Here is an 18643-nt window from a genome sequence, read left to right on the forward strand (position 1 = left end):
CACTGTATCCAATAGGGGAGCCGGTTGGACAGTGGAGGAAACCCAGCCAGTGACACACAGGCTTTTGTAACTATCCCAGTGGTTTGGCACAAACAGTGGTACATCCTGGGATAAATTATAAAAGCCAAGGGCACATGTGACAGGGTGTCTTTGGGTGGGAAGCCAGGTCCCAGGAGGAGGGTGACGGCTGTCTTTCCTCCTGTCTGTATGGAAGGTGGTCACAGGCGGTCGGCCTAGTGAGCCAGAAGTGCGGTGCAGAGCCAGGAGATCCAGTGGATGCTGACAAGTGGAGCTGAAGGCAGAGCAACCTTGGGAAAAACAGTGTTTGTGAGTACCGGGAAGCTTGCCAGGGGTCTGCCCAGGAAGGGGACCACTTCAGTGGAGAGTCAGTGGACAGGGGCTAGCACACACAGCAAGTGAGAAAGGGGGTGCCAAGTAAGGACCCTGATGAGAAACTAAATCAGGATCATATTCTTTATCTTCACTCCAGTGGCAAGGTGAGGCAGCGGCCTTGCCGTTCACTACAGCTAGTTGTCCTCAAGATTTGTCCATAGTTCATAGTCGGAGTATCCCACTCATCCCTTCTCCTTTCCCAGTTCTAAATAAAACTCAAAAACCAAATCACCTGGACTGTTCATTGTCTGAACCAAGTGGTTAAAGTGATACGTTTCCACAGACTGTTGCTACGGGTAACCCAGGGGAATCCAGAAAGTGCAATTCTCAGCAGTCCTCTAGGGGGCAGTGCTACATGTATAAAAGCCAGGAGCACATGTGCTTCAGAGTCTTTGGCTGGAAAGCAGAGTCCCAGAGGGAGGGTGGCGGCTGCCTCCTCCTCTGTAGCAGTGGCATGTGGTCACAGGCGGTCGGTCTGGGGACCAGAGGAAAGGAGCTGAATCGAGATGTCCAGGAGCTGACTGAGTGGGAAGACACTGGAGACCCAAGAAAAACAGTATCGTGAGTACAGGGGTCATGTCAAGGGGCCTGACCTGAGAGGGGGGGCACCCCAAAAAAAGGATAGTCAGTGGACGGGTGTCAGCAGTCTAGAAAAGGGGATACTAAGGAGACTGTCCCGAAAAGAAATGTAGTTCACCAAGTCTTCTGGCAAGAGACTTAAACACAAATCTACCTAAGTGCAGAGGTGTATTTTGGTTTTGTGCTGCCCTAGGCAAGAATACAATTGTGCGACCCCCCCATATACATTTTTCCCACTCATTCTTTAACGGATGTAACCCCCTTCAAAATTGAAGGACTACAAGTCCCAGTATGAACCCCTGAGATCTCACGAGAGGGGGGGTAAGATGGGGTGGGAGAGAAAGGGGGGTTGGTTGGTTGAGGGAGGGAGAGAGAGAGGGGGTGGGTGGGTGAGGGAGGGAGAGAGAGAGGGGGGGATGAGAGAGGGGGGGTGAGTTAGAGAGAGAGAGGGGGGGTGAGTTAGAGAGAAAGAGAGGGGGTGAGTTAGAGAGAGAGAGGGGGTGAGTTAGAGAGAGAGAGAGGGGGGTGAGTTAGAGAGAGAGGGGGGTGAGTTAGAGAGAGAGAGGGAGGGGATGAGTTAGAGAGAGAGAGGGAGGGGATGAGAGAGAGATGGAGGGGATGAGAGAGAGAGGGAGGGGATGAGAGAGAGAGGGGGGATGAGAGAGTAGGGGGATGAGAGAGTAGGGGGATGAGAGAGAGGGGGTATGAGAGAGAGCGCAAGAGACAGGGGGGATGAGAGAGAGGGGGGTGAGAGAGAGAGAGAGAGGGGGGGTGAGAGAGAGGGGGGGTGAGAGAGAGAGAGAGAGAGAGAGAGGGGGGATGAGAGATTAGGGGGATGAGAAAGAGGGGGGATGAGAGAGAGAGCGAGAGACAGGGGATGAGAGAGAGAGAGAGAGAGAGGGGGGTGAGAGAGGGGGATGAGAACGGGATGAGAGCAAGAGAGAGAGAGGGGGGATGAGAGAGGGGGGTGATAGAGAAAGAGAGAGAGGGGTGATAGAGAAAGAGAGAGGGGGTGAGAGAGAGAGAGGAGGGGTGAGAGAGTGAGAGAGGGGGGTGAGTAAAAGAGAGAGAGCGAGAGAGGGGGGTGAGAGAGGCTGTTCTAGCAACCAGTGGCCAATAGTGAGAGAGCGAGGCGGGTGAGAGAGAGAGGGGTGAAAGAGAGGGGGTGTGTAAGAGAGAGAGGGGGGGTGAGAGAGGCAGCTCTAGCAATCAATGGCCAATAGAATCTCAGGTGGAGGGGGGATGGATTTTTTGCTGCCCCCCTGCAAAGTGCTGCCCTAGGCCTGGGCCTTGTTGGCCTAGGCCAAAATACAGCACTGCCTAAGTGGCAAGGTGGATCAGCAGCCTGGCTGCTCCTTCAGATAGGAGTCCTCGCAACTTGTGAATAGTTAATTTGGAGTATCCCACTATTCCCTTCTCCCATCCCTGTTTAAAATAAAACACCAAAAACAACTACATACCCCTGGACTGATCATTGACTGAGCCAAGAAGTAAAGTGTTAATCTGTGAATGCCAGTGTTGCTAACGGTAACCCAGGGGGGACCCGAGAGTGTATAATCCAGCAGTCCTCAAGGGGGCAGTGCTACATTTGTCAGTCTCATTGGCCCTCCTGTGCATTTATGGGATTCTTTACCACATGTCTTAAAATGGTTGACCACACATGGCAGTGCAGAGGATACTTTATCTTGAAAGGTTGATCATCTTAAACAGCAAGGGAAATGATATTCCTGTTTGTGGGATATTTTCTAATGGACTATGTTACATTTATTTATTTTTTTAATTATACATGGTTTGTTTTAGAAATTCCCTGCGAGGGAACTATTATCACACATTGTGGTGTTTTGTTTTTTTTGTTAGTACAGCATACAGGTTTAATTATTTTGTTGTTATATCTGTTCTTTATGTATTTTTCATTGTTTCATTGGGCAACTATGTGGCAAATGAGGTTTAATGTTGATAAATGTAAAGTTATGCACCTGGGGGGGGGGGGGTGAGAATATGCAAGCATCATACATACTAGGGGGAGTAGAACTGGGGGAATCCATAGCGGAGAAGGATCTGGGTGTTCTGGTAGATCCTAAGCTTAATAATAGCATGCAATGCCAAGCTGTGGTTTCCAAAGCAAGCAAAGTCGTATCTTGTGTTAGGAGAGGTATGGACTCCAGAGAGAGAGAAATTATTTTGCCCCTGTATAAATCATTAGTAAGACCTCATCTGGAATATGCAGTTCAGTTTTGGGCACCAGTTCTTGAAAAGGATATCGGGGAACTGGAGAAAGTGCAGAGAAGGGCAACCAAACTGATAAGAAGCATGGAGGAGCTCAGCTATGAGGACATATTAGAGGAACTGAATTTATTCTCTCTTGAGAAGAGGAGATTAAGGGGGGATATAAGCAAGTGGTCCATATAGTGAACTTGGTGTTGAGTTGTTCACTTTAAGGTCAAGAGAGAGGACAAGAGGGCACTCTTTACGTCTAGAGGAAAACAGATTTAGTCTCCAAATACGGAATGGATTCTTTACCGTAAGAGCTGTGAAAATGTGGAATAGACTCCCTCCAGAGGTGGTTCTGGCCAGCTCACTAGATTGCTTTAAAAAGGCCTGGATTCTTTCCTGGGTGTTCTTAACCATTTTAAGACTGGAAGGATTTGCCCCCTTAATGACCAGGCCGTATTTTTGGCACTTTTCCACTGCATGGAACCGAACGGTTCGGCTCCCTTTTGCGCTTTTCCACTGCATGGTACCGCATGGTACGGTTCGGTACAGTACCGCGGCGCTTTTCCACTACATGGAACCGAACAGTACATCTCGCTTAAACAGTACCACCTCGGTTGTGGTTCCAAGAGGGCCGTACCGGTACCATATCCCACAATCCTTTGCATGCAGCCTTGACTGTTTGTCACTACTAGCCACTGATTGGTCAGAGAATCGTTGTTATCCCACCCACTTTACTTTAGTGGAAAAGCAAACCATGCGGTACCATGCAGTGGAAAACCAAACCGAGCCAAACAGGGCCAAGCAGGGCCGAGTGGAGCCGAGCCGGTACTTGCAGTGGAAAAGTGCCATTCGTGAATCGGCACTGCGTTATTTTAACGGACAATTGCGCGGTAATGCGACGCTGTACCCAAATAAAATTGATGTCCATTTTTTCCCACAAATAGAGCTTCCTTTTGAAGGTATTTGATTATGTAAGAGCTGTGAAAATGTGGAATAGACTCCCTCCAGAGGTGGTTCTGGCCAGCTCACTAGATTGCTTTAAAAAAGGCCTGGATTCTTTCCTGGGTGTACTTAATATAACTGGGTACTAATATTTATAGGTAAAGTTGATCCAGGGAATATCAGATTGCCTCTTGGGGGATCAGGAAGGAATTTTTCCCCTACTGTAGCAAATTGGATCATGCTTTGCTTGGGTTTTTCGCCTTCCTCTGGATGAACAACGGGTATAGGATTGTGTATATGGGATTGTATGGTTGGGTTTTCATTACTGTGTTTTTTTTTTTTTTGGTTGAACGTTGAACCGGATGGACTTGTGTCTTTTTTCAACCTGACTAACTATGTAATTTGTGAAATGCATGTAAATTTTAGAGGTGTATTCGTAAACTGGCACTTAAGAATAAATGCTGCACTTTGTTAAAAAAGGAGTACGTATTATATATATACACACACACACTTTTTTATTTTTGAGGTGGTGGGGGGGGGGTCTCTGGTGAGTTCCCACACTTTTTTTCCCCAGGACTTGACCCCTGCCCAGGATTGTGTGCAATTCTAAAGGGTGTCTAGACTGAAAACAGGTTGGGAAACGCTGAGGTTGTAAACCCGTGCATTTTTTTTTTTCACCCTGCAAGAGAAACACATAATGAGCTAGTATGCATCGCATACTAGCTCATTATGCAATACTTACCTTAGAACGAGCCCCCGCCGTGCCGCTCACTCACCTCTATGACGGGCGACATGTCCAGTCGCCTGTCTTCCGTGATCGCGGCATCCGGCCATCTGTTTGGCCGGAGCCGCGGTGACGTCACTCCCGCGCACGCGCACGAGAGCCGAAAGTCACGGCACGGGACTCTGAAGGAACGGCACGAGCGGCCGTTCCTTCAGAGCGCATGCGCCAGTGACGTCACTGGCTGCATGTAAGGTTAATATCTCCTAAACGGTACATGTTTAGGAGATATTTCCAGTACCTATAGGTGAGCCTTATCATAGGCTTACCTATAGGTACAAGTTGCAGAGGAGGGTTTACTTCCCCTTTAAATATTCTTTGCTGATTGCAGTACTTCTAAGTTGCTGTAGCCAGCAGCAGACCACACAGAACTGAAAGTAAAAGCAAAGTCGTTTCTTCCTGTCGGCCGTGAAGTTCTCAGGGTGGGGCTCAGTCGGTTAATTTATAGACCTCAATAGAAGGGTCTCAGCAAGATGTGTCCCAGGGAAAAGTTCCAGCGATGGACGGCAATGAAGCTTCTATTTCTAATCAGCTTTCCCTTCCTGTGCCATTCACAAACAGGTAAGCGTCTCTTGCATGTCAGGGCGAGCAAAGGGGTTAACGGTTACAGTATGAAGACACAAAACTATACAGAGCTGGAATTTTCTTGTGTACTAGTATCCCATGTTATACAGTATGTAAGGCATGACTTCTGGTCCGCTGATAGGGGGGGGGGACCACCAGTCCTCCTGTAGGGGGCCCGGGCGCACAGGGGGGCCCGAAGAGAAGGGGGAATTACAGAAGGAAGCCTCGTGTGGCTCTCTGCAGCGGCTGAAAGCCTGTTTTTCTCCCTCCCCTCGTCAGCTTTCAGCTGCTGCAGGGAGAGACAGGGCATTGTTTCTGTAATTGCTTCCCCTGCCCCTCCCTATTCTGCCTGTTTCTAATCCCCTGTGTGCCCCCCTCTCAGTCTGACACCACCCCATTGTCCTGTAAAAACTAACAAAATTGCAAGGAAAATAATTTTTAAACATTGTAATAAATAATTGTAAAAAGTTGTAAAAGAATTTTGAAAATGTAAAAAACAATTAAAAAGGGCTTATTCACACAGATCCCCTATTATGTTTGTGTCTAATAATGATTTTAGTGCACTTTAAGTGAAAATATTGCTTTGATATATTCAGGGGGTGGGGGCCCTGGGGCCCTGCCAGGTAGGCTGCACGGGGCCCCATGATTTTTAACAGCAGTCCTGCATGACTTTGTTATCCTTGTGGGCATTTTGTGCATCAGATCCCAGGAGGTAAGGTGCAGTGTCCAACCCTGCTGCCAACAGCCTGTCAAAATGTTTTATATGCTGACATACGCAGCTGCTGGATGTGGTTGGGTGCAGTACCGGGAGGCACACGTGTTTAACCACTTCTGGACCGGAAGGTTTTACCCCCTTAATGACCGGGCCATTTTCTGCAATTCGGCACTGCATTAATTTAACGGACAATTGCGCGGTTGTGCAATGCTGCACCCAAATAAAATTGATGTCCTTTTTTCCCCCACAAACAGAGCTTTCTTTTGCTGGTATTTGATCACCTGTGCGATTTTTATTTTTTGCGCTATAAACAAAAACAGAGCAACAATTTTGAAAAAAAAAAACAATTTTTTTTACACATTCTGATATATAACATTCCAAAATAAAAAAAAAAAAAGTAAAAATCAAAATTTTGTCATTATTTTAGGCAAATTTGTATTTGGCTACATATTTTTGGTAAACAAAAATCCCAATAGGCGCATTTTGCAAAAGGTATCACGTCTACAAACTAAGGGAAAGATTTATGTTGTTTTTATTTTATTTTTTTTACCAGTAATGGCAGCAATCTGCGATTTTTAGCGGGACTGCGACATTGCAGCGGACAGATCGGACCCCTAACTGCCAAAGTTGGGGGGACCAGTAACATTACTACAGTAATCAGTGCTAAAAATATGCACTGTTACTGTAATAATGACACTGCAGGGAAGGGGTTACCTCAGGGGCGATCAAAGGGTTTTGCCTAGGGGGCGCTTGCTAACTGTGAGGGGGATGGGCTTGTGGAATCAACACAGAGACCTGTGATCCTAAATAGGAGAATCACAGGCACTCTGTGCAGATTCCTGAGAGAACAACTGTCTGTTGTGTTTACAATAGCAGACCATGGTTCTCTCTTCACAGGGAGTGATCACGGGTGCCCGGCGGCAATCGTGGCCATCGGCCCCGGGAGTCAGCTTCCACGCTGGCTAATGGGGGCGCGTGTGCCCCCAGGATCGCTCCCGCATATGGCTGTACAGTTACAGCAAAATGCGCAGTCGAGACAGCCTGCCGCAGTATATCTGCGGTCGGCAAGTGGTTAAGGCTGTATGCATTGGGTCACAGATCGCATATGATCCTACACATAAGTGCCACTCGGTACAGTGTCCAGCTGCTGTGTAGTTCAGCTTGTCGTAGATTTTGATGATAGATGTACTTCCCACAAAAATGCTGGGTTTTAACCATGTGCCAAATCGCCTGTGTGCATGTAGCCCTAATTGTTGTTGTAATGAGCCTTTATTAAGCCTTAAAATTGCAGGGGAGAATTGTTTCACCAAAACAGGAAACAGCCAACACCTAACTATTCGTGTTCTCAGAAATACACGACAGTGGATATATAAAGTCTACACACCCCTGGTAAAATGTCAGGTTTCTGTGATGTAAAAAAAATGAGACAAAAATAAATAATTTCAGAACTTTTTCCACCTTTATGTGACCTATACACTGTACAACTTAGTTGAACAACAAACTGGAATCTTTTAGGTGAAGGGAAGTAAAAATAAAAAACTAAAATAATATGGTTGCATAAGTGTCCACACCTTTAAACCAATACTTTGTCGAAGCACCTTTTAATTTTATTACAGTACTTTTTGGGTATAAGTCCAGGGCTTTTTTTCAACGGGAACGCGGGGGAACGCGGTTCCGGCACCTTCAGCACTGAATATATGTAATGGCAAGGGGTGTAGGGTGTGCTGGAGGGTCTATTAATGCTGGCTGCTGGGGGATCTGTTGTCACTTGTGGGTACTTGTTTTTGTGTGAGGGTCTAATTTTGCTGGTGGGGTATCTATTATTGCTGGGGAAGGGGGGGGGTCTTATGTTGCTAGTAGGGATCTACTGTTGACGTAGATGTATATTGTTACTGGCTGCTTGGAGATCTGTAGTTGCTGCTAGGGGATCTATTGATGCTAGCTGCTTGGAGATCTGTTTCTGCTGGAGTGTCTATTGATGCTAGCTGCTTGGAGATCTGTTGTTGCTGCTGGAGGGTCTATTGATGCTAGCTGCTTGGAGATCTGTTGTTTCTGCTGGAGGGTCTATTGATGCTAGCTGCTTGGAGATCTCTTGTTGCCGCTGGGAGGGTCTAATGTTGCTGGGGTCGGTCTTTTGTTTCTTGGGGTGGTTGTTTGTTGTGGGTGGTCAATTGTTGCTATGTGGGGGGGGTGTCTATTGTTGTGTGGGGGAACTATTGTTGCTGGGGTAGGGTCTATTGTTGCTGTGGTTGGTTTATTGTTGCTGGGGTTGGGTCTATTGTGGTTGGGGGGTCAATTATTGTGTGAGGGATCTATTTTTGCTGGAATGGGGTCTACTTTTGCTGGGGGGGGGGGGGTGGTCTATTTTACTGCTTTTCTTGATATTAGACCAGAAAAAAATTGATACAAATTACTTAGCACCACAAAATGATACTTGGGACAGTACCGAGAGGAGGGTAGGGGGTGGAATCAAGGGATGGCGCTCAGAGGTGGGTAAGGGGGCAGACACATGTGGGGAGGCTCAGAAGGGGAGAGTTCCTGCACCTATTCTCTGAGAAAAAAAAGCCCTGTATAAGTCTATCAGCATGTCACGTCTTGACTTATATTTACCCACTCTTCTTTGCCAAAACACTCCAGTTCTGTCAGATTGCGAGGGCATCTCCTATGCACAGAACTCTTCAGATCACCCCACATATTTTCAATGGGATTCAGGTCTGGGCTCTGGTTGGGCCATTCCAAAACTTTAGTCTTCTTCTGACTCGGCCATTCCTTTGTTGATTTGGATGTATGCTTTGGGTCGTTGTCATGCTAAAAAAGGAAGTTCCTCTTCATGTTCAGCTTTCTAGCAGAACAGTGTTAATTTTGGCATCAACTTGGCTAAAATCTCCATTACATTTTAGTAAAAAAATAATAATTTTAGTTAACTAAAATTGAATGTGCTTAGTTAAATTGTAATGTATTTAGGCATTTCTATAGAATTTCCAAACTCATTATATAGTTGTAGCACTGCCCCCTTGGGAGCTGCTGAAATTGGATTCCCCTGGGTTACCCATAGCAACAGTCTGTAAAATCCTATCACTTTAACACTTGGCTCAGACAATGAACAGTCCAGGGGATTTGTTTTTTTTGGTGTTTTTATTTTAGAACTTGGATGGTAGAATGGATGAGTGCGATACTCCAACTTGAACTATGCACAATGTAGAGGTTCTCTATCTGCAGAGTGTGCGGCAAGGCCCCTGCTTCACTCTGCCACTGAAGTGAAGATATTGAAAATGATCCTGTTGTGTTGAACCTTCAGGATCCTAAACTTGGCACCCCCTTTCTCACTTGCTGTGTGTGCTAGCTCTTGTCCACTGAACCTCACTGGAGAGGTCCCCTTCCTGGGCAGACCCCGGGCAAGCTCCCTGGTACTCACGGACACTGTTTTTCCTCAGGTTGCTCTGCCTTCAACTCCCCTGGTCAGCATCCACTGGACCTCCTGGCTCAGCACCACACTTCTGGTCCACTAGGCCAACTGCCTGTGACCACCTTCCACACTGACAGGAGGAGAGACAGCCTGGCTTCCCGCCCAAAGACGCCCTGTAACACGTGCCCCTGGCTTTTATGACCAATTCCCAGATGCACTACTGTTGTGCCCTTCCACTGGGACAGCCACAAAAGCCTGTGTGTCACTGGCTGGGTTTCCTCCACTGTCCAACAGGCTCCCCTATTGGTTACAGTGGGGACACTCCCTCAAACCAAGTGAATCACACATGGGCACATGTAACAGGCAAAACTACTGATCAGTCTCCCCTGATGAGCAGATGGAGCCAACAATGCCCGCACTGGCCCCACACTTACATGCGCATGGTCACATTCAGACACTGAGGACATACCAGGCCCAAATGCTCCGCGCCTCCTCCGGTGTACAATGCCAGTCTCCCGACGGGATGTCTTTGGCTCTCTGGTCTGCTCCGCAGGTTCTCTGCCAACACGTGGGACAGCCTCTACTTTGCTCCCGCTCTCTCCGGTACCCACCATCTTGCTCCTCCACACACGTGTCTCCCTCTCAGCCGCACCCAGAGGCGGAACTAATTTATGGACTTTCCCTCCTTCTCCGTATTGGCTGTGCGTGAGCGACGTCCCCGCCCACGACTCTGGATTGGCGGTGGCTCCTCCTGCTAGGCAGAACTTTCCAGTGCGCGCTTTTCCGCGCGGTATAGTAACCGTTCCAATGCTGCTTCATCTCAGCTGAGCCTGGATGGATGTCACTGTAAAGCGGTCCGTGCCTCTCAGCTTGCACAAATCTGCCATCCTTGCCTGTACCAGGGCTCCAACTGTGCTTCCATCACTCTGAGCCAGCTGACCCTCTTTGCTAGTCCGTAGAATTGTCCCGCTGTCGAATGCATGGCCAACATTTCTCTTCTTAGCACTTGTACAAGCAAGACTTACATACTGTATTTGAAAAATGTCCTACTGTCATTAAATGCTTGGTCAACCGATTTCTGTACAGCATCCATTTTGCCACTATTTTGGAAGAATTTCCCGCTGTCATTGAATGCACGGTCGACATTTTCCTGCATAGCTCTAGCACACACATGGCTCCCGGCACACCTATCCACGTGTCCTGGGCCGCCATTTTCTCCGTCCACAATTACACCATTTACTGTTAAACAGGCACAGTCCATTTCCACAGTAAGATGCATTTCTCCTGCTCCCCAGCACATTGATTGATTGGACAATTTGCGATTCTGACAGGAATTCTTTTCTTGCCACGGGCAACCTTTATTGTGCATTTGACTCTCCATCCCACTCTCCATATCTCCCGCAGAGCAGGCCTCACACTTCTCTTTAGCATTAGAACACAGTTCCTGAGAGAAAAATGGCATTTTCACAAATTTTCTCCGGGCATTGCCATTAGCAACCGTTCCGGTAACCCTGAGCGATATCCCGGACGAGCCCCCAAATGTAGCACTGCCCCCTTGGGAGCTGCTGAAATTGGACTTGACCTCGTGGCTCAGAACCACACTTCTGGTCCAATAGGCCGACTGCCTGTGACCACCTTCCACACTGACAGGAAGAGAGACAGCCGTCACCCTCCTCCTGGGACCTGGCTTCCCGCCCAAAAACGCCCTGTCACATGTGCCCCTGGCTTTTATGACCAATCCCAGGATGCACCACTGTTGTGCCCTCCCACTGGGACAGCCACAAAAGCCTGTGTGTCACTGGCTGGGTTTCCTCCACTGTCCAACAGGCTCCCCTATTGGATACAGTGGGGACACTCCCTCAGACCAAGTGAATCACACATGGACACATGTAACAGGCAAAACTACTGATCAGGCTCCCCTGATAAGCAGATGGAGCAAACAATGCTTTTACCTAGCACCTAACTAGGAGGGTGCTACATACTCCTATAGTACAAAATCGAATATCATGTTATTATTTATGGTATTAGGGTTTGAACAAACTCACAGATACAGATTTAGCCCCTCCGGATGGTCTGAGGAGGCCTGTAATGCTGCAATGTGCTTTGGACGGAGATCTGAGGAGGCCTGTAATGCTGCACAGTGCTCTGGACAGTGGTCTGAGAGGCCTGTAATGCTGCAGAGTGCTGGATGGTGGTCTCAGGTCTGAGGGATGGCCAGTAATGCACAGTGCTCTGGATGCCGCCATGCCGGTGGTCACTGGTCAGAGCAGGCCTGTAATGCTGCACAGTGCTGGATGGTGGTCTCAGGTCTGAGGAATGGCCTGTAATTCACAGTGCCCTGGATGTCACTGCCAGTGGTCAAAGGAGGCCTGTAATAATGCACATACAGTGCTCTGGATGGATGGTGGTCTCTTTGGGGGGGCTCAGGCTTGCTGTAATTGCAATGTACACTAGTACTACACACTCACAGTCTGCTCTCTGCTCTGGACATGGGCAGTCGTCTCGTGAGTCAGGATCGGGAGTGGGACTCTCATCAGGGCTCGGGAGGCTTGCCTGTAGTGCACAGTGCTGCTCGAAGGTGCACACAGTTGCTTCAAATCGCTTGCCTGCTGGGAGCGGAAGCAGGCGGAGCTCCGTGAAAAACGGAAGTTCGTTCACCAGGGTAAGCGTCCCTGCTTCTCATTTTCATCCTGTTTTCGTAAGTTAACGAAAACGGATTTGATTTTCATTATAGTTTTTGTCAGTGGATGAAATTGTGCTGTATTTTTCCATTTCATTTTCGTCACTGTAAAAAATGCCACTGGTGAAAACTTTGACAAAAACTTTTTCGTTGACGAAATTAGCAGAAGGCTGATGGTTTTGTACCAATATTGACTGTTCATAATTCCCTCTACCTTGACTAAGGCCCCTGTTCCAGCTGAAGGACAGCCCAAAGCATGATGCTGCCACCACCATGCTTCACTGTGGGTATGGTGTTCTGTTGGTGATGTGCAATATTTTTTTTGAGCCACACATAGCTTTTGAAATTATGGCCAAAAAGTTCAACCTTGATTTCATCAGGCCATAACACATTTTCCCACATGTTTTTGGGAGACTTCAGATGTGTTTTTGCTAAATTTAGCCGGGCTTTGATGTTTTTCTTCGTAAGAAAAGGCTTCCATCTTGCCACTCTACCCCATAACCCAGACATATGAAGAATACAGGAGATTGTTGTCACATGTACCACACAGCCAGTACTTGACAGATAATACTGCAGCTCGTTTAATGTTGCTGTAGGCCTCATGGCAGCCTCCCTGACCAGTTTTCTTCTCATCTTTTCATCAATTTTGGAGGGATGTCCAGTTCTTGGTAATGTCACCGTGATGATGACTGTCTTCACTGTGTTCCATGGTATATCTAATGCCTTGGAAATTCTTTTGTACCCTTCTCCTGACTGATACTTTTCAACAACGAGATCCCTCTGATGCTTTGGGAGGTCTCTGTGGACCATGACTTTTGCTGTAGGATGCAACTAAGAAAATGTCAGGAAAGACCTACTAGAACAGCTGAACTTTATTTGGGGTTAATCAGAGGCACTTCAAATGATAGTTACATAGTAGTTGAGGTTGAATAAAGACAATAGTCCATCCAGTTCAATCTGTGTAGGTGTGTGTGACCATAATCATCCCTCATACCCCCTAATGTTCTAATCCTTGAGATATATGTCCAAGAGTCTTTTGAAAGTAGCCATACTTCCGGCAGAAACTACCTCTTGTGGTAGAGAATTCCACAATCTTGTAGCCCTAACAGTAAGGCTATGTGCACATCTTGGCGTTGCTATTTACAGGCGTTTTTTAGGCGTTCTTTCATGCGTTTTTACAGGCGTTTTTTGTGTAGGCTTTTTTAGGTTGACTAGTGACCAATGGAAAAAAATAAAAACGCCTGTAATCTGCCCAAAAAGAAGCTCATGTACTTTTTTGAGCGTTGGGCGTTTTGCTTAAAATGTCAAAACGCTCAGATGTGAACAGGGGCCATTGAAATAAATAGGATTTGTCTTGTTGGGCGTTTTTTGAGCTGATCCAAAATGCCCCAAAACGCCTACATGTGAGCCTAAAGAACCCCTAGGGTTGCCTGAGGTTAAAACGCTTCTCCTCTAATCGCATTGTATGTCCTCGCATCCTCATGCAATCTTTGCAACTGAATAGCTTTTTTTCTATGCTGAGAGCACCATTGAGGTATTTGTAAATTGCTATCATGTCCCCTCTCAGGCGTCTCTTCTCCATGGAGAATAAATTAAGTGATTGTAGAGGCTTTTCATAATTAAGGTCCTCCAATCCCCTAATTAGTTTAGTTGCCCTTCTCTGGACTCTCTCCAGCTCCAACACATCCTTCCTGAGGACTGGCGACCAGAACTGGACAGAATACTCCAGATGTGGTCGGACCAGAGTTTTATAAAGTGGAAGGATTATAGTCTTATCTCTGGAATACATCCCTTTCTTTATGCATGCTAATATTCTGCTAGCTTTGGCAGCTGCCGCTTGACATTGCATGCTATTGCTTAGTCTATTATCTACCAAGACTCCCAGATCTTTCTCCATTTTTGATTCCCGCAAAGGTTTCCCCCCTAACGTGTATTGTGCTTTTATGTTTTTAGTCTCCAAGTGCAAAACCTTACACTTCTCCACGTTAAACCTCATTTGCTATGTCGTTGCCCACTCTGTTATTTTGTTCAGGTCATTCTGTAGGATATCTGCTTCATGCTGTGCAGTTATTGCCCTGGCCAATTTTGTGTATCTGCAAAAACTGATATCGAACTACTGATCCCGACCTCAATGCTGTTTATGAATAAATTGGACAGGCAGGCAGCTGTGTACCGATTACTATTTACCATGAGTTTGAATGTGATTGCTTATTTCTGAACACCTATGCAAGCACATTATTTTATTTTTACCCCCCCAGTTTGTTGTTCAACTGCGTTGTACAGTTTATAGGTCACATTAAATGTGGAAAAAGTTCTGAAATGATTTATCTTTGTCTCATTTTTTACATCACAGAAACCTGTCATTTTAACAGGGGTGTGTAGACTTTTTATATCCACTGTATATTACCAAAAGTATTGGGACACCTGCCTTTACGCTCACATGAACTTTAATGGCATTCCAGTCCTAGTCCGTAAGGTTCAATATTGAGTTCAATAAAGAAACAGGTTGGGACTTTACATGAGAAACGTGACACAGCCGACATGGAAAGTTTATACATTTTTATTGATACATATCATCAGAACATGACAAAAAATTGTTACATAGTCAACACACCAAGGGAACTGATACATGGTCCTCGGATCCAAATACATAACAATCAGCAAGTCCAGATTTCAAATAATAATAGAGTCATATATTATGTTCACAGTATCACGTATTAAAGTCCAAGTAGTAGTGGAGTATATAATAGGTATATAGCATTATAACCTCAACGCGTTTCGTGGCCCATTGCCACTTTGTCAGGAGTGGATGCATGAGAACCTCTAAAAGACATATAAGAAAAATAGCACCATGATGATAATTGAGAAATGGAAACAAGGGGAAAAGAAAGGGGAGGGGAACCAAAGCCCCTAGATACCCAAACTTACATGCAAGCTCGGATAGTGTGTGACATGGGGACTAAATGTGGCCCAAATGTCTTCCCCAGGAGCCGAGGGCACACAGAGCAGGCAGGATAAAAAAAAAAATTCTGGTAAGCAGTTAGAATCAATGGTGGTGGTGACTATCCTGATATTTCTGTGGTGAAGTCTTGTGTTTGAATACACTTAATTTCTCATTCCATTGGCTTATTTAGTTCATGTGGTAAGCAGGTTGCACTTCTGGTGGTGGTTACACACTATTGGAGGAATTTGGAACATTTTATGTTACATTTTTTTTTTGTCACCTGGTGGATCCTTTTTGTTGGATTTGTGTGGTTCACTTTTACACATATATTATTAGTTTTGGAAGTTTTTAATGATTTTGATCTACATAGCTTATATCAGTTTTACGCTATGGATTATTTCCTTTTTTGTTCATGTGGTATGACATGGACTGAGTTTACTATTTAACAAAGTCTGGGCAATACAGTGGAGCACCTGTCCGTGAAGTTGGATATTTCTCTGGAAGCCTTGGATGTGCCAATTCTATACCCGCATTAATATTTATAATTCCGGTAATCAGCCTGTACTATTGGTGGAGGATTTTAATACATCCAGTGAATTAGCAATTTTTAGATTTCTAGTTGCTTTCAATACGGATTATGGACAATATTATATAACTATCGTACACATGTGTAGTGATAGCACTGTTAAAATTTATAGTGCAGCTTATTTTATATTGTAGTTTGTTTGGTGTTGTCGCACTTGAAGCTGCTGCTTCTTTATATTTTTTACTTAGCGCGATTATTTCCCCCCTTTTTTTGGCATATGTGTATCAATCACAAGTCTGTTGTCTAGTTTACCACATGCAGATCAGTTCCTTCCGTGACAAACAGAAAGTGCCAATATACTCACCAGACAAACATAAATGAAAGCTGTGAAATACCAAATGTGGAACACCCCGAGTATTACTAAGGTAATTGTGCTCTCCCTTCACTATTCAAATACACTCACCAGAAGCAAAGAATGGAACAAGCCCTGTAATGGTGTTGATCATAGTGTTGCAAACATGGCCTGTGATAATGATCCTGTGATCACCAATCGTGTGGGGCGTGCTGTATAAAAAAGCTGCATAGGACCAGTCTTTTTCTGCAATTAATTTTAGTTGTTGTCTGTATCCATAAATGGACCTTGAACTCACTTCTTCCACTGCAGGGGCCCAGCCAAGCCACAACTCAACAGGTGCTGGCTCGTTGCTGCTGCTGGCTGTCCTCCAGGGCTGGTACTGCTGGTGGGTACTACTGGCGGGTACTGCTGGTGGATATTGCTGGCTGGTACTGCTGGTTTATACTGCTGGTGTATACTGCGCTGGTGGGTACAGCTGGTATATACTGATGGTGGGTACAGCTACTGGGTACAGCTGGTGGGTACTGCTGGTGGGTACTGCTGGCAGGTACTATTGGCTGTTACTGCTGGTGGGCACTGCTGGCTGGTACTGCTGGTGGATACTGCTGATGGGTACTGCTGGTTAGTAGAAAAAAAAATTGAAAGGGAATTAATGAATATTGAGGTGTCCAACGGGACCTCTAGTAACCCTCCCACTCACCTAGAAATAAAGTGAGGCTCTATGGCCAAACAACAAAGCATATACACACAATAGGCAGACAGAAGGGCTGCTCTAAGGATCTGGCTCACAATTATTGTCCCGCACTTGATGCACCATCGGAAGAGTCACCCCAGAAGATTTCCATATATACCTAATTAATTATACTTGCATTGCTAGATTAGCTTATTTTGGGATAAGGGTGATATATGTATGTGAGTGTGGCGTTCAGAGCATCTTGTTTGCATAGTAGAGACAACGTTGTTTTTTTTTATTAAGGATGGTGGGTGGTCCTGACATTTTATTATTAGTACTTCGATTTTTTGTACTCAATAAGGTTTGTGATATTACTTCTAGTTCTATTCTTTATCTTTGTATCCGGTCATGTAACCAATGCCCAGTGGCTCATATACATGGTCCTTAGTGCAGCCCTTCTGTCTGCCTATTGTTTGTATACTGCTAGTTGGTACTGCTGGCTCCTCTGAGAGGCCAACGGAGTGTGATAGAAGCAGCGCGGCTGCAGTAGAGAGCAGAGCCGATGCATGCAGATGCACTATACACTCACCAGACCTAACTGACCCCAATACAAGGAGTCAAATTGTGCATATGGGAAAATCCAAGATGTCATACATGAGGTCGCAGGAATGATTTCAAACAACTGCTGTCATCCATTCAATATGTATATAAAGCTCCAGTGTTGCCATATAGAGAGGGAGAGGAAGAAACACTCTCATGGTGTAGTATATCAAATCATTTATTTAAAAAAAAAAAGAAGGTTGTATTGCACTTACATCAAAGAAGACAGAGATCAGCATCTATTGTATAGGAATCGCCGGTTTGTTGGGTGATGTTTGAGATACGTGATTTTTGGTCAGCTGGAACACAGGTGGAGCGCAAACCGGCGATTCCTATACAATATATGCTGATCCCTATCTTCTTTGATGTTAGTGTAATACAATCTCCTTTTTTAACCACTTCCCACCCGGCCACTGTACATATACGGCCGGGTGGGAGTCTCGTCCTTCTGATCGGACGTTCCGGAACGTCCTTCAGAAGGAGCGAGATCGCGCCGGTGCGTTCTCGATGTGCCTGTGTCCCTCGGACACAGAGCAACAGGATGCGGCAGGAGGGCCCTGTGATTGGCCCTCCTGATCACATGATGGCTGTGTCCAATCACAGCTGTCATGTAACGTAAACACAGCCGTTGTAACGGCTTCGATCTCTTCTCCTCCTGACAGATCCTGTCAGTGAGGAGAAGAACAGAGGATCAATACTGCAGCCGGAGGGATCAGTGAGTATTTCTAATTACTCACTGATCACAGGGGGGGATCTGTGCTGGTAATCAGAACATTGATTACCAGTGCAGCCCTGGGAGGGGGGGTGCCACTAAAGCCACCAGGGATGCCCACCCATGACCACCAGGGATGCCCACCATGGCCAACAGGGATGGCAAACAGGGCTCAGAGAGCCTGCCAGTGGTGCCCTCCCTATCAGTGCTGCCCACCAATGCCATCTATCAGTGCTGCCCACCAGTGCCCATTATTGCCCACCAGTGCTGCCTATCAGTGTACATCAGTGCCGCCCATCAGTGCCGAACTGTGGCACCCATCAGTGTCACCTATCAGTGCCCATCAGTGCCGCCAATCAGTGCCCATCAGTGCTGCCTATCAGTGCCCATCAGCGCTGCCTATCAGTGCCCACCAATGCTGCATATCAGTGCTATCTATCAGTGCCACATATCAGTGCCCATCAGTGCTGCATATCAGTGCTACCTATCAGTGCCCATCAGTGCTGCATATCAGTGCCACCCCATCAGTGCCACCCCATCAGTGTCTCCTCATCAGTGC

At 46.3% G+C, this 18643-nt stretch overlaps 1 protein-coding gene across 1 annotated transcript in view; it reads left to right on the forward strand.

The window, feature by feature from the left end:
- The first annotated feature begins 5306 nt into the window (after nt 1-5306).
- LOC309565853 (uncharacterized protein) overlaps nt 5307-18643 on the forward strand; it is a 227274-nt gene continuing 213937 nt past the window's right edge. The window contains exon 1 of the mRNA XM_082270868.1: nt 5307-5470. Within this exon, the coding sequence (XP_082126994.1) occupies nt 5383-5470 (88 nt within the window). The 5' untranslated portion in view covers nt 5307-5382. The remainder of the gene's footprint in view (nt 5471-18643) is intronic.

Source organism: Pelophylax lessonae (assembly GCF_965119305.1).
Source record: "Pelophylax lessonae genome assembly, chromosome: 10".
Classification (NCBI taxonomy): Eukaryota; Metazoa; Chordata; class Amphibia; order Anura; family Ranidae; genus Pelophylax; species Pelophylax lessonae.